The following is a 21,188-nucleotide window of genomic DNA, read 5'->3' as shown; positions in this document are numbered from 1 at the left end:
AAAGTACAGAAGGAATTCTGATTTCTATTAAATAAATTTAACAAAGAGATTAAAATAATTAAAAAGAATCAAGTAGAAATTCTGCAGCTGAAAAATGCAATCAACACATTGAAAAATGCATCAGAGTCTTTTAATGATAGAATTGATCAAGCAGCAGAAGAAATTAGTGAGCTTTAAGACAGGCTGTTTGAAAATACACAGCCAGAGGAAGAAAAGAAAAAACAATAAAAAACAATAAAGCACACCTACAGGCTCTGGAAAATAGCCTCAAAAGGGCAAATCTAAGAGTTATTGCCCTTAAAGAGGAGGTGAGGGTAGAAAGTTTATTCAAAGTGATCATATTGGAGAACTTTCTGAATCTAGAGAAAGAGATCAACATTCAAGTACAAGAAGATTATAGAACACCAAGCAGATTTAACGCAAAGAAGATAACTTCAAGGCATTTAATAATCAAAGTCCCAACGGTCAAGGATAAAGAAAGGATACTAAAAGCAACAAGAGAAAGGAAGCAAATAACATGTAATGGAGCTACAATTTATTTCTACTAAAAAAAGTAGAAACCTTTCAGGCCAGGAGAGAGTAGCATGACATATTTAAAGTGCTGAAGGGAAAACTTTTTTTTTTTTTTTTTTATGAAACAGAGAGAGAGACAGAGAGAGAGAGAGAGAGAAAAGCTCCCACGCTATTATGGTGGTAGGGGAATCCAGAGAGGGAAATCTATTCAGGCAAGAGCAGCTGAAGTTTTTTTTTGTTTTTTTGTTTTTTTTTTTTCAAATAAGAATATGTATAGGAAAGTATTAGTAAACATTGAATAATAATGATTTATAAGTAAATTAGCAAAAATTTTACCGGATTTACCACATTTAGTTGCAAAGATTAATACTACAGCTATTAAGAAGCCTTGGAGATTCTTAAATGTGATCTGTAATCTAAACTTGTACTTTAAATTCCCAAATAAATGTAGGTACATTTTCCAAATTATGTATAATAAAACAAATTTGTCTTGTAATCATGAAAAAAAAAGTTACAAAGCCTTGTTAAAAGCGCTATTTATATACAGTTATTTCTTGAAGAGAACTGTTTATTATAGCACCTGCACATGTACCAAAACTGATATGTACTTGAGTTCCATAGTCAGCCTCGCAGAACCCATATGTATGAAAAATGGGTCCTCCCTACATGTGGATTTCGCATCCACAAATACTGTATTTTTCGACTCACGTTTGGTTGAAAACAATCCACATATAAGTGGACCTGTGCAGTTCAAACCCATGTTGTTCAAAGGTCAACTGTGTGTGTCTGCATGTATGTATTTAGAGACAGAGATCGAGTATCTTTACCTTCCTTGCAAAGGAATTGCTCTTTTATCAAACTTGTTAAGCTGATATCTTTCAGAGTCAGTTTTCAATTAGTATTTGTCTGAAGCTTTTCAAAAAACTTTTACCCAAGAATAGTATGTCTGATGAAAATATGCTTTAAGCATGAAAGAGAAATAAAGATCTTCCCAGACAAACGAAAGCTGAGGGATTTCATCAACACCAGGCCTGTCCTACAAGAAATGTTAAAAGGAGTTCTTAAATCTGAAAGAAGAGCATGTTAATGAGCAAGAAGAAATAATCTATAGGTATAAAACTCACTGGTAATAATAAGGACACAGAAATACAGAGAATATTACAGTATTGTAATTGTAGTGTGTAAACTACTTATATCTTAAGGAGGAAGATTATACAATGAGCCAATCAAAAATAACAACTACAAAAACATTTGAAGACATATACAAAGCAATAATCCCTAAAGAGAAAAAACAAAAAGTTAAAAAGCAGGGGGACAAAGTTAAAGCGTGGAGCCTTCATTAGTGTACTTTTTGCATGTTTGTTTGTTTAAGCAATTATTGTTAAATTGTCACCAGTAAAAAATAATGGATTATAAGATAACATTTGCAAGGCTTATGGTAACTTCAAACCAAAAAACATACAATGAATACACAAAAAATTAAAAGAAAAAATTAAGTTGTAGTACCAAAGAAAATCACTTTCACTAAAAGGGAGAAAGGACAGAAGGAAAGACGGAAGAGAAGACTGAATGGGTCTCTGAATGAGAGAAGACTGACCTCAGATAGAGTAGCTGAATGGATGAAAAAACAAAAGCCAATGATCTATGCCTGCAAGAAACATACATCATCTATAAAGATACACATAGGCAGAAAATAAAAGGATGGAAAAAGATATTCCAGGCCAATGGAAACCAAAAAAGAATAGGAGTGGCTATACTTAGACAAAATAGATTTCAAGACAAAAACTTAAGAAAAGTCAGACAAAAAAGATTGCTATATTATGATAAAAGGGTCAATTTAGCAAGAGGATATAACAATCGTAAATATATGTGCACCTAACTATGGGGCATCCACATATATGATGGAAACATTATTAGAGCTAAAGAGATAGATAGGCCCCAATAAAATAATATTTAGGGACTTTAACAACCCACTTTGAGCATTGGACAGATCTTCAAACAGAAAATCTATAAAGAAACATTGAACTTAATCTGTACTATATATTGAATTGACCTAATAGATATTTACAGAACATTTTACTCAATGACTGAAGAATACACATTTTCCTTAGCACCTGGATCATTCTCAAGGATAGGCCATATGTTAGCTTACAAAATAAATTTGAAACATTCAACAAAATTTAGATAATAATAAGCATTTTCTCTGGCCACAATGGAATAAATAATAACAAGAATAATTTTGGAAACTATATAAACACATGAAAATTAAACAATATGCCCTGAAATGAATAGGGGTCAATGAAGAAATTAAGAAGGAAATTGAAAATTTTCTCAAAACAAAAATAATGGAAACACGATATACCAAAATCTGTAAGATACAGTGAAAGCAGTACTAAGAGGAAAGTTTATCTTATAAGTGCCTGCATCAAAAGGAAGAAAAACTTCAAATAAACAACCAATTGATGTATCTTAAAGAATTAGAAAAGCAAGAGCAAACAAAATTTAAAATTAGTAGAAGAAAATAATATTAAAAATAAAAGCAGAGATAAATGAAATTGAGATGAAGAAATCTATACAAAGTATCAATAAAGCAAAAAGTTTTTTTGAAAAGAGTAAACATTCACAAACCTTTAGCCAGACTAAGATTGACAAACCTTTATCTAGACTAAGAAAAGAAAAGAGAAGATCCAAATAAATAAAATCAGAGATGAAAAAGGAGACATCACAACCTATACAGTAGAAATTCAAAGGATCATCATGACTAAATGGGATTTATCCCTAGAAGGCAAAAATGGCTCAACATATGCAAATCAACCAATATAAGACATTATATCAAGAGAATGAAGGACTAAAAACCATATGATTATTTCAGTTGATGCTGAAAAAACATTTGATGGAATTCAGCATCCTTTCATGATAGAAAACCTTCAAAAAACTGAATATAGAAGAAACATATCTCAACATAATAAGAGCTATATATGACAGACCCCCACTGCCCTCCATTATACTGACTGGGGAAAAACTGAAAGCCTTTCCTCTAAGATCTGGAACACAACAAAGCTCCTCACTTTCACCACTGTTAGTCAACATAGTATTGGGAGTCCTAGATAGACCAATCAGACAATAAAAAGATATAAAGGGCCTCCAAATTGGAACAGCAGAAGTCAAAGTATTCTTGTTGGCTGATTATATACATATAATATATATATTTGAGGAGTCTCACACTTGTCCCCCAGGCTGGAGTACAATGGTGCAGTCTTGGCTCACTGCAACCTCTGCCTCCCAGGTTCAATTGATTCTCCTGCCTCAGCCTTATGAGTAGCTGAGATTACAGGCACCCACCACCACGCCCTGCTAATTTTTTTTTTTTTTTTTGCATTTTTACTAGAGACAGGTTTTCACCACGTTGGCCAGGCTGGTCGCAAACTCCTGACCTCAGGTCATCCACCTGTCTTGGCCTCCCAAAGCGTTGGGATCACAGGTGTTAGCCACCAAGCCTGGCATGATCTCGTATTTGGGAAATCCTAAAGACTCCACCAAAAAACTTTGAGAACTGATAAATTTAATAAAGTGTCAGGATACAAAATCAACATACAAAAATCAGTAGCATTTCTATATGCTAACAGTGAACAACCTGAAAAAGAAATCAAAAAAGTTATTGCATTTACAATAGCCAAATAAAATTAAGTACCTCAGAATTAACTAAATAAGTGAAAGAGCTCTACAATAAAAATGATAAAACACTGATGAATGAAACTAAAGGTGATACAAGAAAATGAAAAGATATTCCATTTTATAGATTGGTAAAATCAATATTGTTAAAATGTGTGTACTGATTTTATACTGCACAAAGCAACATACAGATTTAATGCAATCCCTATTAAAATACTAATGATATTTTTCACGGAAATAGAAAATGCAATCTTAAAATGTATATGGAACTAAAATAGACCCAGAATAAACAAAGCTATACTGCGAAATAAAGAACAAAACTGGAAGAACTACATTACCTGGATTCAAATTATACCACAGAAGCTGTGGTAACCAAAACAGCATGGTTCTGGCATAAAAACAGACACATATACCAACGGAACAGAATAGAGAACACAGAAACAAATCCATACATCTACAATGAACTCATTTTTTAACAAAAGCACCAAGAACACACATTGGGGAAAAAGTCTTTTTTTTTTTAAACTTAATTTTATTTTAAGTTCCAGGATACATGTGCAGAACATGTAGGTTTGTTATGTAAGCAAACGTGTGCCATGGTGGTCTGCTGCACCTATCCAGCCATCACCCAGGTTTTAAGCCCCACATGCATTAGCTATTTATCCTGATGCTCTCCCTCCCCTTCCCTCCCTGACAGTCCCCCATGTGTGTTGTTTCCTTCCCTGTGTCCATGTGTTTTCATTGTTCAGCTCCCACTTATGAGTGATGTGAGAACATGAGGTGTTTGGTTTTCTGTTCCTGTGTTAGTTTGCTGAGGATAATGGCCTCCAGCTTCATCCATGTCTCTGCAAAGGACATGATCTTGTTCCTTTTTATGGCTGCATAGTATTCCGTGCTGGCAAAACTGGATATCTCTATATACAGACTAATGAAACTAGACCCTTATCTCTCCCCATATGCAAATATCAAATGAAAATAGATTAAAGTCTTAAATCTAAGACATCAAAGTATGAAACTGCTATAAGAAAATTTTTTTTTTTTTTTTTTTGAGATGTAGTTTCGCTCTTGTTACCCAGGCTGGAGTGCAATGGCGCGATCTCGGCTCACCGCAACCTCCGTCTCCTGGGTTCAGGCAATTCTCCTGCCTCAGCCTCCTGAGTAGCTGGGATTACAGGCACACACCACCATGCCCAGCTAATTTTTTGTATTTTTAGTAGAGACGGGGTTTCACCATGTTGACCAGGATGGTCTCGATCTCTTGACCTTGTGATCCACCCGCCTCGGCCTCCCAAAGTGCTGGGATTATAGGCTTGAGCCACCGCGCCCGGCCTATAAGAAAATTTTGGGGAAACTCTCCAGGACATTTGGTCTGGGCAGAAAGTTTTTGAGTAATACCCCCCTAAGTACAGGCAACCGCAGCAAAAATGGACAAATGGGAGCACATCAAGTTCAAAAGCTCCTGCACAGGAAGGTAAACAACACAGTGAAGAAACTACTCACAAAATGGGAGATAATGCAAACTAATAATCTGACAGGTGATTATTGACCAGAATATTAAAGGACTTCAAACAACTCTATAGGAAAAAATCAAATAGCCCCCTTAGAAAATGGGCAACAAATTTGAATAGACATTTCTCAAAGGAAGACATACAAATGGCAAACAGGCATATAAAAGATTCTCAGCATCATTGCTCATCAGAGACATGCAAATCAAAACTACAATGAGATATCATTTCACCCTAGAGTTAAAATGACTTTTATCCAAAAGACAGGCAATAACAAATGCTGGTGAGGATGTGGAGAAAAGGGAACCATGGTACATTGTTGGTGGGAATAAAGTTAATACAACCACTGTGGAGAACAGTTTGGAAGTTCCTCAAAAAACTAAAAAGGGAGCTACCAGGAGATTCAGCAGTCCCATTGCTGATTATACCAACCCTCACAGAGGAAAGCACTATATGGAAGAGATGGCTCTACTCCTATGTTTGTTGCAGCACTGTTCACAATGGCAAAAATTTGCAAGCAACCTAAGTGTCTATCAACAGAAGAATGGATACAGAAACTGTTGTACTTACACACAGCAGAGTACTATTCAAACTGTAAAAGAGAGATCCTTTTATTTGCAACAACATGGATAGAACTGGAAGTCATTATGTTAACTGAAATAAACCAGGCATGGAAAGACAAGCATCACATGTTCTCACTTATTTGTGGACTCTAAAAGTCAAAATAATTGTACTCATGGAGACAGAGAGTAGAATGATGGTTACCAGAGGCTGGGAAGAATAGTGGGGGTCTAAGGGTGGGAGTGGCAGATGGTTATTGGGTTCAAAAGATAGTTAGAAAGAATAAATAAGAGTGAGTATTTGATAGCACAACAGGGGCACTATAGTCAATAACACTTTAATTGTTTATTTTAAGATAACTAAATGGGTATAATTGGACCTATGTAACACAAAGGATAAATGCTTGAAGGGATGGATACCCCATTTTCCATGATGTAATTATTACACATTGCTTGCCTTAATCAAAATATCAAATGTGCCATGTAAATATATACCTAATATACACCGACAAAAATTGCATATTAGAAAGTTGTTTAAAAAAAACAGAAAAACAATAGAGGCCAAATGTTAAGAAAAAAGCAAAAACTGTTAGTCTATTTTGAGCTTAATATTACTAGACTGGAGAAAATGAAGTCTTGAAGGTGTCAGAAATTGTTATGTTACAGTCCTTTTAATACCTCTTGCCTATTACCAGGATTAACCATCAAGGATATGTTGGCAGTTAATCTGTGTACTGAGGTCAAGGCTTCCTACTGTAGAGAAGGGAACATACAAAGGCTTGAAAAATTGGCAGAGCTAGATACTACCTAGCAATGTGCAGAGTGTTCTCTTTCCCTTAGTTCTGGCAATTAACTATCTGGTCATAGCTCTTTTTATCTGTAATACAATCACATGAACACTAGATCTGGTGCCAGAAGATCTAGGTTTGATCCATAACACTTCCATTAACAAGATGCTTAATATTGGACAAATCACTTAATAATTTTAGGCCTAGTTTCTGAATGGCAATGATAGTAGCATTGGCTGGATTGTTGTGAGAACTAAATGAGAATCATCTGGGCAAATGAAATACTATTCACTTTGCAGACAATAAAACACTTCGTAAATGTAAGTTGCAATTCTTCCCACAGTGGGGAATTTGTGATAGTTTTAGATCTGTGATAGTTTGAATCTGTGATTGTTTTTGGGTGACAATGTTTCAGACTTTATTTGACAAATGTTTATTGTGCATACTATATGAAGAAGATAATCAGGATTCTTGTCCCTATGGTGCTTTGATTCTAGTGGAGGGTGCAAACCATGAAATTCTAACTGATATAGTAATTTATGCATTCATTTTTTCAGCATGTATTCATAGAGTCCTGTGAACATGGAATTTTGCTAGGTGCTAGATAAGTATGTCTTTAGAAATTAATCCCATTTGTCTTGTCAATTAATGGGATTATGTTTAAACTTTTTAGTCAAGGAACTTTTACTTCTTTCCTATCTTGTAAATTAAATGAGTTTACTATTTAGATCATTAATGTATTTAATGAAATTATTCAGCAAAAAATTATGAGATATTATGAGAGACCATGTTAAATGTTTAAGAAGAATCAACATGTAGTATGACTAGCATTTTATGATTCTCTCATGAAATAAAGTTATGATGAAAAGAAATGAGTTTGCTTTGACCTTACTTACTCTTAGAAGCTTCATGCTCGTTTTGAAAGTGAATTGATTAGAAGAGAGGCAGGACTGGAGGCAAGGAGGATAGTTTGGAAGTTGTTCCAGCAGTTCAAGTAAAATATAATGGTGGTCTGGACTAGCATGGTAGCTGGTGTGGAGAGAAATAAATGTGTTTGGGGTATAATTCAATGGCAAAGTATTGGACTTGAGGATTTATTGGGAATGACACAGAGGAAGAATGAGAAGTGAAGCATAGCCCAGGTTTTTTTAGTGCCTGGGTATTTGGAAGTATTGATTACTGATAAGGAACAAAGGAAAATGAATGATCTGAGGAAAACTTAACAAAATGTTTGAATTTTTTTCTTTCTGAAAAATGAACATGAAGTTAATAATTAATGCCTCAGAAAAGATGAGCATGAGGAAAGATTTATCCTACCAAATAGTAAAATCAATTCGAAGGCTCTGCTAATCCAGACAGAGTAATTCTGGTGCAGACATACCTCAGAAATGGTGTGAGCTTGGTTTCAATCACCACAATAAAGTGAATATTACAATAAAGCCAGCCACATAATTTTTTGGTTGCCCAATGCATATTAAAGTTATGTTTACGCTATATGTTTATGAAGTGTACAATGCCATTATATCTAAAAAAGAGAACATACCTATTAAAAATACCTTATTGTTAAAACATGCCAACGATCATCTGAGCCTTCAGTGAGTCATAATTTTTTGCTGGTGGAGGGTCTTGCCTTGATTTTGATGGCCACTGACTGATCAGAGTAATGGTTGCTAGAGCTTAAGTGACTGTGACATTTTTTTCTTTCTTTCTTTCAACTTTTATTTTAAGTTCCAAGGTACATGTGCACGATGTGCAGGTTTGTTAGGTAAATGTGTGCCATGGTGGTCTGCTGCACAGATCAATCTATCACGTAGGTATTAAGCCCAGCATCCTTTAGCTATTCTTTCTGATGGTCTTTCTCCCCCTGCCCTCCAACAGGTCCCAGTGTGTGTTGTTCCCCTGAATGTGTCCTTGTGTTCTCATTGTTCAGCTCCCACTTATAAGTGAGAACATGTGGTGTTTGGTTTTCTGTTCCTGCATTAGTTTGCTGAGGAAAAAGGCTTCCATCTCCATCCATGTCCCTTTAAAGAACATGATCTCATTCCTTTTTATGGCTGCATAGTATTCCGTGGTGTATATGTACCACATTTTGTTTATCCCGTCTATCATTGGTGGGCATTTGGGTTGACTCCATGTCTTTTTTATTATGACTAGTGCTGCAATGAACATACATGTGCATGTATTTTTATAATAGAATGATTTATATTCCTTTAGCTATTAAATGGGATTGCTGGGGCAAGTGCTATCTCTGCTTCTAGATCTTTGAGGAATCACCACACCATCTTCCACAGTGGTTGAACTAATTTACACTCCCACCAACATTGTAAAAGAATTACTTTTTTTTTTCTGCAGCAAGCCAGCATCTATTGTTTCTTGACTTTTCAATAATCATCATTCTAACTGGCATGAGATGATCCCACTGTGGTTTTGATCTGCAATTCTCTAATGGTCAGTGATGTTGAGCTTTTTTTCATGTTTGTTGGCCATATGAATGTCTTTTGAGAAGTGTCTATTCATGTCCTTTGCCCACTTCTTAATGGGATTGTTTTTTTTCTTGTATATTTAAGTTCCTTGCAGACTACGGAGATTAGACCTTTGTCAGATGGATAAATTGCAAAAATGTTCTCCTATTCTATAGGTTGTCTGTTCACTCTGTTGATAGTTTCTTTTGCTGTGCAGAAGCTTTTTAGTTTAATTAGATCCCATTTGTCAATTTTTATTTTCATTGCAATTGCTTTTGGTACTTCCCAGCATGAAGTCTTTACCTATGCCTATGTCCTGAATGGTATGTCTAGATTTTCTTCTAGAGATTTTAAAGTTTCACACTTTACATTGAAGTTATTAATCTGTCTTTAGTTAATTGAAAGTGTAGGGTGTAGTATAAGGTGTAGGGAATGGGTCCAGTTTCAGTTTCCTGCCGATAGCCAGTCAGTTCTTTCAGTACCATTTATTAAATGGAGAATGTTCTCTCCATTGCTTGTTTTTGTCAGGTTTGTCAAAGATCAGATCATTATAGATGTGCAATCTTGTTTCTGAGCTCTGTATTCTGTTCCAGCGGTCTATGTGTCTGTTTTTGTTACAAATTCCATGCTGTTTTGGTTACTGTAGCCTTGCATATAGTTTGAAGTTGGGTAGCATGATGCCTCCAACTTCGTTCATCTTGCTTAGGATTGTCTTGGCCATTTGGGCTCTTTTTTGGTTCCATATAAATTAAAAAAAATTTTTTTTCTAACTCTGTGAAGAATGTCAATGGTAGTTTAAAGGGAATAGCATTGAATCTATAAATTACTTTGGGAAGTATGGCCATTTTATGATATTGATTCCTCCTATTCATGAGTATGGAATGCTTTTCCCATTTGTTAGTGTCAATCTTCAATTTCCTTGAGCAGTGGTTTGTAGTTCTCCTTGAAGAATTCCTTTGCTTCCCTTGTTAGCTGTATTCCTAGGTATTTTATTCTGTTTGTAGCAGTTGTGAATGGCAGTTCATTCATGATTTGCTTCTCTGCTTGCCTGCAGAAAAGGCTTTTGATAAAATTCACCATCCCTTCATGGTAAAAATTCTCAATAAACTAGGTATCAAAGGAACATACATCAAAATAATAAGAGCCATATATGACAAACCCACAGCCAACATCATACTGAATGGGCAAAAGCTGGAAGCATTCCCCTTGAAGAGCAGCACGTGACAAGGATGCTCTCTCACTACTCCCATTAAACATAGTATTAGAAGTCCTGGCCAGGGAAATCAGGCAAGAGAAAGAAATAAGGGGTATTTGAATAGGAAGAGAAGAAGTAAAATAATCTTTGTTTGCAGATGACATGATCCTGTATCTAGAAAACCCCATCATCTCATCCCAAAAGCTTCTTAAGCTGATAAGCAACTTCAGCAGTGTCTCAGGATACAAAATCAGTGGGCAGTTTCTTAAAATAAGAGAACAATGTAGTTTTGCTGCATTATTTGAGTCTTCCTTTCATGAAAGATATCTTTGAGCATGCAAAGCTATTTGACAGCATTTTACTCACATTAGAAATTCTTTCAAAATTGGAGTCAGTCCTCTCAAATCCTGCCACTGCTTTATCAACTAAGTTTGTGAAATATTTTAAATCCTTTGTTGTCATTTCTACAATGTCCACAGCATCTTCACCAGGAGTATATTTCATCTCAAACGATTTTGTTCACCTATAAGAAGCAACTCCTCATCCATTCAAGTTTTATCATGAGATTACAGCAATTCAGTCCTATATTCAGGTTCCACTTCCAGTTCTCTTGCTATTTATTTGTCACATCTGCAGTTACTTCCTCCACCAAAGTCAAACCTATCAAAGTCCTCCATGAGGGCTGGAGTCAACTTCATCTAGACTCATCAGTGTTCATATGTTGACTTCATCCTATGAATTACAAATATTCCGAATGGCATCTGGAATGGAAAATCTTTTCTAGAAGGTTTTCTATTTACTTTGCCCAGATTCATCAGAGGAATCACTTTCTATGATAGCTATAGCCTTACATTATATAGTCCTTAAATAATAAGACTTGAGACTCTAAATTAATCCTTGATCTATGATCTGGAGAATAGACGTTTGTGTTAGCAGGCATAAAAACAACATTGATCTCTTTGTACAGCTCTATCAGAGCTTTGAGTGATCAGTGGCATTGTCAATGAGCAGTAACATTTTGAAAGGAATCCTTTCTTGTGAATAGTAGGTCTCAATAGTGGGCTTAAAATATTCAGTAAATCGTGCTGCACTAGTCCCTAACAAGAAAGTTGGACTGTCCTTTTAAAATTTGAAGCCAAGCATTGCCATCTCTTTTCTAGCTGTGAGAGTCCAAGATGACATCTTCCAGTATAAAGCTGTTTCATCTACATTACAAATCTATTGTTTAGTACAGTCACCTTCATCAACTGTCTTTGCAGGATTTTCTGGATAACTTGCTACAGCTTCTCCATTAGCATTTGATGCTTCACCTTGCATTTTTATGTTATAGAGATGGTTTCTTTCCTTAAGCCTTATGAACTAACCTCAGCCAACTTTAAACTTCTGCAGCTTCCTCACCTCTATCAGTCTTCATTGAATTGAAGAGAGTTAGAGTCTTGCTCTGGATTAGGATATGGCTTGAGTGAATGATGTGGCTGGTTTGATCATCTTTCTAGACCACTGAAACTTTCTGCCTGTCAGCAATAAGACTATTTCCCTTTCTTATCATTTGTGTGTTCACTGGAGTAGCACTTTTAATTTCCTTCAAGAACTTTCTCTTTGCATTCACAGCTTGGCTAGCTGTTTGACACAAGAGGCATTTTTGACATGCCTTCTTCACAAACCTTAATCATGGTTAGCTTTTGATTTAAAGTGAGAGACATGTGACTCTTCCTTTCACTTGAACTTTTAGAGGCCTTCGAAGGGTTACTAGTTGGCCTAATTTCAATATTGTTGTGTCTTGGGAAATAGGGAGGTCCAAGGAGAAGACAACACAGGGGAATGGCTAGTCAGTGGAGCACTCAGAACACATAGTACACTTATGCATTAAGTTCACCATTTTGTATGATTGTGGATTGCAGTGTTCCAAAACAATCAAAACAGTAACATCAAAGCTCACTGATCACAGATCGCCGTAACAGATATAATAGTAATGGAAAATTTGGAATAGTGGGAGCATTACCAAAATGTGACACAAAGACACAAAGTGAGAACATTTCAGAAAAATAGTGCTGATAGACTTGCTTAATGCACAGTTGCCATAAATCTTCAATTTCTAAAAATTGCAATATCTGTAAAGCACAGTAAACCTTCAGGTATGCCTGTACTAGAATAGACATATATATGGAACCAATTAGAAAGTCTAGACACAGATTCAATTATATGTAAACATAAGGCATATACCTATTATCACAGGAATTGTATTTGAAAATAGTTAAAATATGTAAATAAAATACATGAACAAAAATGATTCTTTAAAAACAAAACATTAAAATTTCAGTATCATAGGATTTGCTAAATACATTATGATCAGGTGTATATTGGGACCCAAGTTCATCATATAGCCATATAATTGTCATTGAAAAGGGTACAAAATATATGATTAGAGGTAAATAACAGATTAGGAAATATTCTATATAATATTATACTTATATATAAGTATCCTTATATATAATTTTTAAATAAGATTTATAGAACATCGTTTGAACCCTCATATAAACTTCCTTAGAGCAAAGTAGAAAACTTTGGGTAGAAAACTGCAAATGCCTTCCTCAAGATTCTATAGAATCTGCAGTGAATACAACTTCTATTCTCATTATCATCTCTTGATTTCATTTATTTCTCTCATCTGCTATCTGTTCTTGAGTCTTCCCCATCACTACTGGAATAGGCAGCCTAATGCTGGTTACTTGTTCCAAGAGACTTTGTATGGGAAAATGTGTAATAACATTGTCCTAAATAACCAAACACCCAGGAAACATTTAAAAGTGCTTTGTCAGGAGAATGTGTGAATGAATTGTGGTATTCTTGTACAGTGAGCTCCTGTACCATGCTGAAAATAAGTGAAACTCAGAAACATAATATTGATTGAGAAAAAAATCACAGAAGAACTGGAGCATTTGATACTGTATATATAAAGTTTGAAAGCACACAGTACTAAAAATTTATTTTTTATTGATACTTACATGTATAGTTAAAATTTAACACAATCCAAGGAATAAAAAACACAAAGTTCAGAAAACATTTATCCCTGGTAGAAGATGAAAAAGGGTGAGATTGGAAAGATGAACATGGGGTGGGGTGGGGGTCAGGTTTCAATGATATAATGGTAATATTCTATCTCTTAAACTGAGTAGTGGACACACATGGATCCAATTTTTTAAAAATTAGCTTGCATATCGTCTTTTGAGAGTCATTTGTCAGATATTTTGTTGAAATACCTCTTTTCTTTGATACTGAAATATTTGGTTACAAAAGCATAGTTTAACTATCTTCGTTTTACCAACTCCTTTCCTCAGGGGCCTTGCCTTCCCTAAGGAAGCCAGGTTCTACAAAGACTTACATTCCAAGAAGAAATTATGGCCCTCCATTAGGAAGCAGAAGAGGGAGTACTTCATTGTTATTTAAAATATTTTTTTCTTTCCTTTGCACATACTCACACATCCACACATTTTCAGGGTAAAACAGTCTGGGAGGATGTTCACCAAAATATTACCCTCGGTTTTCTCCGCATGCTGGATTTTCATGTGATTATTTTCCTCTTTCTTTATATTTTCAAATTATTCCCTAATAAACAAATATACTTCATTTTTAAGGAAGAAAGCAAATTAACCCATTCTTTTTGGTTAAATTTCAAGGTGGTTTTCAAGGCTTTTAAAATCTGCATAAGTGTTCATACACACTGTAACATTACAACTTAACTAAATCCATGGATTGTTTTGATTAATTTAATTTCAGGATGAACTAGGGGTTTCACTGGAGATTCTTTTTTTCGTGGAATCTTTACAATCTTACCGTTGTAATTTCAGCTTCCCTTTTTATATGCAAACCAGTGAACAACATTAACCAAACTGAAAAGCAAAGTAATTTACATTTGAAAAAAGAAAATCATTTCCCTAACCTGTAGTTAGCTTTGTTTAAAGGACACTAGAGACTGTTCAGTTGATCAATATATATTTATTGGATATCATCTCATCAACTTTTGGCAGGACCTGTATTAGATTCTAGGGATAGAGTGGTGAACAAGACAAATTCCAGCCTTCATGGAGCTTGTGGTCACCTGCTGGACTCCTTATACAATGAGTTTTATCCACAATTTTATCAACAGATAATTCTGCAGGATGGTTTTCAGTAATGAGGAATTCCTTCTGTTGCTTTCTAATGCTCTTTGTTAACAAATTTTATAGTGCCTTTTATTTTGAAAGGTAAACAATATTATTAATTCATGGAAAATTATTTTTGTATTGACACAAATTTGCCCTTTTTGATTTATAAACATTAGTCTTTGTCTTGCCTTTAAGAAATTTAGAATAAATATACCAAGGTAACTTTTTCACATCCCTGCTTTGTGGGATATTTCATGAGGGATAGCCTTTCAAATTGTTGAGAAAGCTATTATGTGGCTGTAAGGCTTCTCTGTATAGAACACTGCAGTTCCGTTCATCATTTCTTCTCTGACATGGTTTCAAAATTATATGCCATTCCTATTGCTTTCCTCTGGATGACTTCTATTTTGTCACCCTTTGTTGTTAAAAATAAATTACTCACAATTTCCTGCTTTCAATGGATTATAGTGACTGTAATTGACTCTCTGACGTGTCAGGGTCTGGTATGGTCTGAAAGCAATTACCCTGACCTTGAATTCTGCTGTACTGTAATATCATTGTGGAAAAAGTAGGAATTCATAGTAAATCTTTATCAACCCTAGAATATACTTTGGGAGATTTTTTAAAAATATTAGTTTATTTTTTATTAGTCTTTTTCTTGATTGTGAAGCATACTTTATAAAGGTAACACATAAAGATGGTCTACAACTTACGATGGTTCAACTTATGAGTTGTTGCCTTTGCAGTGATGTGAAAGCAGTATATGTTCAGTAGAAATCATACATCAGATATTGAATTTTGACTTTTTCCTGGGCTAGCATTATATCCTGTGATAGATACTCTCTCATGATGATGGGCAATGGTAGCAAGCCACAACTCCCAGTCAGCCACATGATGGCAAGGGTAAATAACCTATACTCTACAATGTACTGTGTTACCAGATGATTTTGCCCAAGTATAGTCTAATGTAAGTGTTCTGAGCACATTTAACGTAGGGTAGGCTAAGCTATGCTGTTTGGTAGGTTAAGTGTATTAAATGCAGTTTCTACTTACATTATTTTCAACTTAACTTTGTGTTTTTTGTAAAGTAGAGGAGAATCTGTAGCAAAAATAAAACATGATTAATTATGAATTTCATCATGCAGAATTTCACAGTCTTCTCCAGCAGACTGTAAACTTCCTTAGAGCAAGAATCATGTCTGGTTAGTTTTAAAAAATGTCCAGCACTTAGCACATAATTTATATATATGACATATATATAAATATACTATATATATAACATATATATAGTAGATGCCCAATAAACATTTGTTAACTAATTAATGCCTTATGTACAAGAAATTAAAATCTTCTATAATGAAATGAATTCTAATTTTTAGAATATATAAAAAAAAATCAATAATGTAGAACTGGACCTACATTTTATCCTAACCTGAAAAGAGTACCTTAGTGTATTAGTTAACAGTATTTACAAGGAAAAATACTGGTGTGCTAGATGGCAAGACTAACTCTAAATGACAGAAAACCCAATTAGCAATGGCCCAAACTTTAAGAATATTGTTATTTATGTAAGAAGCCTGGAGAAACTGGCCCTGTGTCTATTTGAGCAGCTCAACAATATCATCAAGGTCCCTGGCTCTTTTTATCCTTCTGTTGCCATTCTTGGCTTGTTACCTTTTTGATCTTAAGCTTCTTGCCTTCTGGCCACAAAATGCTTGCCCTCACTCCAGATATCAAAACTGCATCCAAAGAGAGGAGCCTAGGGATGACCTTAGCTCTGAAAGAGCCTCCTCATGAGCTTCTTCTCTGGGGAAAAGTATTTTTCCATTAGCCTTTCAGCAAACTTTCCCTTACATCTAATGGGCCAAAGTTGAATTATATGGCTATCTCCAGGAGGTCAGCAAAGGAGTAGAGTCTTGGGACTGACTGTTGATTAGTTAAACAATAATTTATGCCACAACTAGATAATAGATACAGATTATAAAAAAGAGCAATACCTTTACTAATTCAGTAATAAACTCAGTCTTTCTAAATTATGAGGACTCTTTAAAATATCTCTGATGATACTGGGGTTGTATAATTCTATAATTTATTCAAACAAACAGATGAATCATAAGCTGTCAATCACTTTGGAAATAACTACTGAATCTGATTATCTTTTCTAGTTTTTATAAATTAAACAAAGCTGTTTCTTCATCACAAACCTGTTTTTATTTTTTCTTCTTTTCAGGAGTCCTATCCAAAGAAGAGAAATTACACTATGGAAATTGTACCATCTGCTTCTCTGGATACATTTCCTTCAGAAAATGAGAACTTTCTGTGTGATCTCATGGACACAGCTGTTACAAAGAAACCTTGCTCCTTAGAAATCGCAAGGGCATCTTCCCCAAGAACTGGTAATATTTCTTACTCACAATTGGCCTGATTCAATTTGAATGCTTGTTTATGTGCAGATGTATCATTAACATTTTGATTTCCTACTATGTTATCAAAATGCAAGTTCCCTCAATGTGTTCCCAATAATTAATTTTTTTCATTTTGAAGTGAGTCTCCAGGTAAGTCAAAGGGTTTTTGATTTGAAGTCTCCTAACTTCCTGGTAAAAGCCCTAATGGACATGGTAATGCCTTCATAAAGATACTTCAAAACCTTTTAATAGCAAAAAAAAACCTTCTAGGTAAGATACATAGCTTTGGGTCCTTCAGGAGTTCATAGCCAATTGGGTACCAAGGGTCTTTTTATATCATTTTTTGCATCCTATCTCTTACTAAGTTATCAAATCTTACATAGCTGCTTTGTGTATTTCATGTCTTCTATGGCATTATCAGATCCATTATTATATTTTATTTTTTTTGCATTACAAACTAGTGAACAAAGCAAGACAAATATTATCCCCATTTTGCTGATAAAGAAATTAGAGCTTTAAGATCAATAAATAGTGGGGCCTATGCTTGAACGTGGATTTTCGACTACCGTCATAGTTTCTTTCTATTACTTCATCACTCGCTTTAAGAAAGAATACAGAGTAATTACATGAAAGCTAATGAAGGGGGAAATTTTCAAGAAATTTCAAAGTGATCAATATATTTAATGCTGCAAAGGAGTTGTAAGAAAAATTCTGAAGAGAGCCTATTTTTGGGTTTGGTAATGCAATTGCAACTTACTTTTGAATGGTAAATTTTAGAAGTGATGTGGTAAAAGTAGATGTCTGGAAGTTAATAGTGAGACACGGGGAAATGAGGTAGAAAGTACAAATGACTCTTGCAAGGAGATTAGAAGAAGAGGTATGATGGTAACATAAGAAGAAAGCAGGTGCAAGAGGGAAATAGCTAGTTTATTTTAGGAAAAGTAAGACTTGGTCAAGTCTAGAGGAATTTTCTGGTAAAGCAAGCTACTGAAGATAAAGAATAAAAAGACAGAACAGAATGAGTAGAAGTAAAAACTCAGCTAGTTTAGGAAAACACAGACATTGCTTCCCCAGACAGTAGAGCGAAGACAGCATGGTAATGAATACAGAGAAATTCTGAAATATTTAGTTTCAAATGGATTCAATTGCTGGGTATGATGCGAGGTTATTGGCTAAAAGGAAGAGCTAGATCTTGAGAAGGGTTAAGATAAAATCCAGGCCAGGAGCGATGGCTCATCCTGTATTTCTACCACTAGCCTATTATAGACACTACCTCATGCCTGTAATCCTAGCCAAGGTGGGTGGATAATTTAAGCTCAGGAGTTCAAAACTAGCCTGGGCAACATGGTGAAATCCCATTGCTACAAAAAATAAAAAAATTAGCTGGATGTGATGGCACGTCACTGTAGTCCCAGCTATTCAGGAGGCTGAGGTGGGAGGATTGCTTGAGTTTGGGAGGTGAAGACTGCAATGAGCCATGGTCACACCACTGCATTCCAGCCTGGGTGTCACTCAGTGATACCCTGTCTCTAAATAAATAAATAAAATTCAGAAAAGCCATTATACATAACAGTCTAGGAATTTTGTACAGGTGAAAAAATGGATTTTTGAGCAGTACTGATGCTAGGGTATTAATGAATCATAAACATACAATTGGAAGATTTTTAAGTAAGAGTGTGGTAATGAAAATAGTAAATTTAATGCACATTTATTATGTGGCAGATACTGTTGTAGGTGCTTTAGATGCATTATTCCATATGATTCTTACAATGCTGTGAGGTACTAATACCATTATTCTCATTTTACAAATAAGGAAACTGAGGCATTGAAACACTTGCTGACCTCCCAAGGTTACATGTTAATGAGGGGTGGATTTAGTACTTGACCTTGGGTTGTCCAACTTGTGCTCTTAAACATTATGTATAGCGCTGCATTGTATTAGGGGATGAAGTGGGGGTAAATATTGGGAATCAAGTACTGAAACCCTCAAGAAATGTAGCGATATGACCGGAGGTCCACATATGATAGCAGCAAAATTACGAAAAGAATGTTATAGAATAGCATAAACTTCAGATGAGCATCAGATTTTGGATTAAGGCCAAAGAATAGAGAATGATCCAGAGAAGTCATGAAGAATGAAAACAATGCTGATCCCAGAAGTTGACAACAATGAGGACTCTTCCATAAGAGAGATAATGAGGGAAGTAACATATTGTAGGAAAGCTCCATTAAAGTAGGAAAATGCAGGAAATAGATGTTCAAAATGTGAAAGAGCTTTAATTGGGACACAGAGGGTAGGGGAATATCGGGGTGATAGAGGAAGGAATGCAAGAATTGAAGACACAACTATGTATCGATTAAGTAGCCAAAAACTAATTGAGTTCCTATGCATGCTAGGGCACAGTTCTGAATACGGAGGATACAAGGATTAAAATGACATAGACACAGATAACAAGGCTGATCAGGCTCAGGTCAACTCTGACTGAAAACAAATAAAAATATTGGATATAAATATAGAAAGGAAAAACTTTTTAAAAGTATCACAGCAGATCTCTCAGTAGAAACCCTACAAGCCAGAAGAGAGTGGGGGCCAATATTCAACATCCTTAAAGAAAAAAACTTTCAACCCAGAATTTTACATCCAGCCAAACTAAGCTTCATAAGCGAAGGAAAAATAAAATCTTTTGTGAACAAGCAAGCACTCAGAGATTTCATCACCACCAGGCCTGCTTTACAAGAGCTTCTGAAAGAACCACTACAAATAGAAAGGAACAACCAGTATCAGCCTTTCTAAAAAATACCAAAAAATAAAGAACATCAACATAATTAAGAAATTGCATCAACTAATGGGCAAAACAGCCAGCTAACATTAAATGACAGTATCAAACACACATATATTGTTATTAATTCTAAATTTAAATCGACTAAATCCCCCAATCCAAAGACACAGACAGGCAAAAAAAGCCAAGACCCATTGGTATGCTACATCCAGATCCATCTCACATGCAAGGATACATAAAGACTCAAAACAAAGGGATGGTGAAAAATTTACCAACCAAATAGAGAGCTAAAATAAATAAATAGAAAGCAGGAGTTGCATTTTTTGCTGATAAAATAGATTTCATAGCAACAAAGATCAAAAGAAGCAAAGAAGGATATTACATAAAGATAAAAGGATCAATGTAACAAGAAGAGCTAGGGATCCTAAACATGTATGCACCCAATACAGAAATACCCAGATATATAAGACTTACAAAGAGACTTGGACCCCCACACAATAATAGCGGGAGACTTCAACATCAATATTGGATAGATCAATGAGACAGAATGTTAACATCGATATCCAGGACTTGAACTCAGATCTGGAACAAGTAGACTTAATTAACATTCATAGAACTCTCCACTTTAAATACATAAAATATACACTCTTATCAGTACTACATCACACGTATTTGCAAGTTTAAATGAAATATTGGTTGGCTGCTTGTTAATTATTTTCTTCCCTCATTTTTTTTTAATTAATTAATTTATTTTTTAATGTCTTTATTATTAAACACAATTACAGGCATACCCAGTTTTAGACTGCATTCTAGCCCGGGCAATAAAGCAACACCCCTGTTCTCTCTCCCTCTTCCTCTTCCTCTTCCTCTTTCTTCCTTTCCTTTATTCTTTTTCTTTCTTTTTTTTTTTTTATTCTTTTTCTTTCTCTCTCTCGTTCTTAAAAAAAAAAAAATGCAAAAATTATCCAGGCCTGGTGGCATGTGCCTGTAGTCCCAGCTACTTGGGAGGCTGAGGCAGGAGAATCACTTTAACCCAGGAGGCGGAGGTTGCAGTGAGTGCCACTGCACTCCAGTCTGGGTAAGAGTGAGACCCTGTCTCAAACAAACAAACAAAAACAACAGAAAGAAAGAAACCTAAGATTTCTTCCTCTTTTCCAATCTCC

At 35.1% G+C, this 21,188-nt stretch overlaps 1 protein-coding gene and 1 long non-coding RNA gene across 17 annotated transcripts in view; one reads left to right on the top strand and one right to left on the bottom strand.

Moving 5' to 3' along the window:
- The window catches only part of ANKS1B (ankyrin repeat and sterile alpha motif domain containing 1B), a 1,261,971-nt gene that overhangs the window by 456,882 nt on the left and 783,901 nt on the right, over positions 1-21,188 (top strand). For all 16 annotated transcript variants that reach the window (XM_032285364.1, XM_032285340.1, XM_032285282.1 and 13 more), the window contains one exon: positions 17,071-17,236. In XM_032285364.1, coding sequence (XP_032141255.1) covers positions 17,071-17,236 — 166 coding nt within the window. The remainder of the gene's footprint in view (positions 1-17,070; positions 17,237-21,188) is intronic.
- LOC116556347 overlaps positions 14,651-21,188 on the bottom strand; it is a 16,611-nt gene continuing 10,073 nt past the window's right edge. The window contains exons 2-3 of the long non-coding RNA XR_004270953.1: positions 16,764-16,766; positions 14,651-14,661 (exon numbers count right to left, since the gene is read on the bottom strand). This is a non-coding gene — a long non-coding RNA (uncharacterized LOC116556347). The remainder of the gene's footprint in view (positions 14,662-16,763; positions 16,767-21,188) is intronic.

This window comes from Sapajus apella, unplaced genomic scaffold, assembly GCF_009761245.1.
Source record: "Sapajus apella isolate SASKATOON/1434 unplaced genomic scaffold, GSC_monkey_1.0 scaffold2, whole genome shotgun sequence".
NCBI classification, from domain to species: domain Eukaryota; kingdom Metazoa; phylum Chordata; class Mammalia; order Primates; family Cebidae; genus Sapajus; species Sapajus apella.
This window is presented reverse-complemented; position numbering and strand designations above follow the sequence as displayed.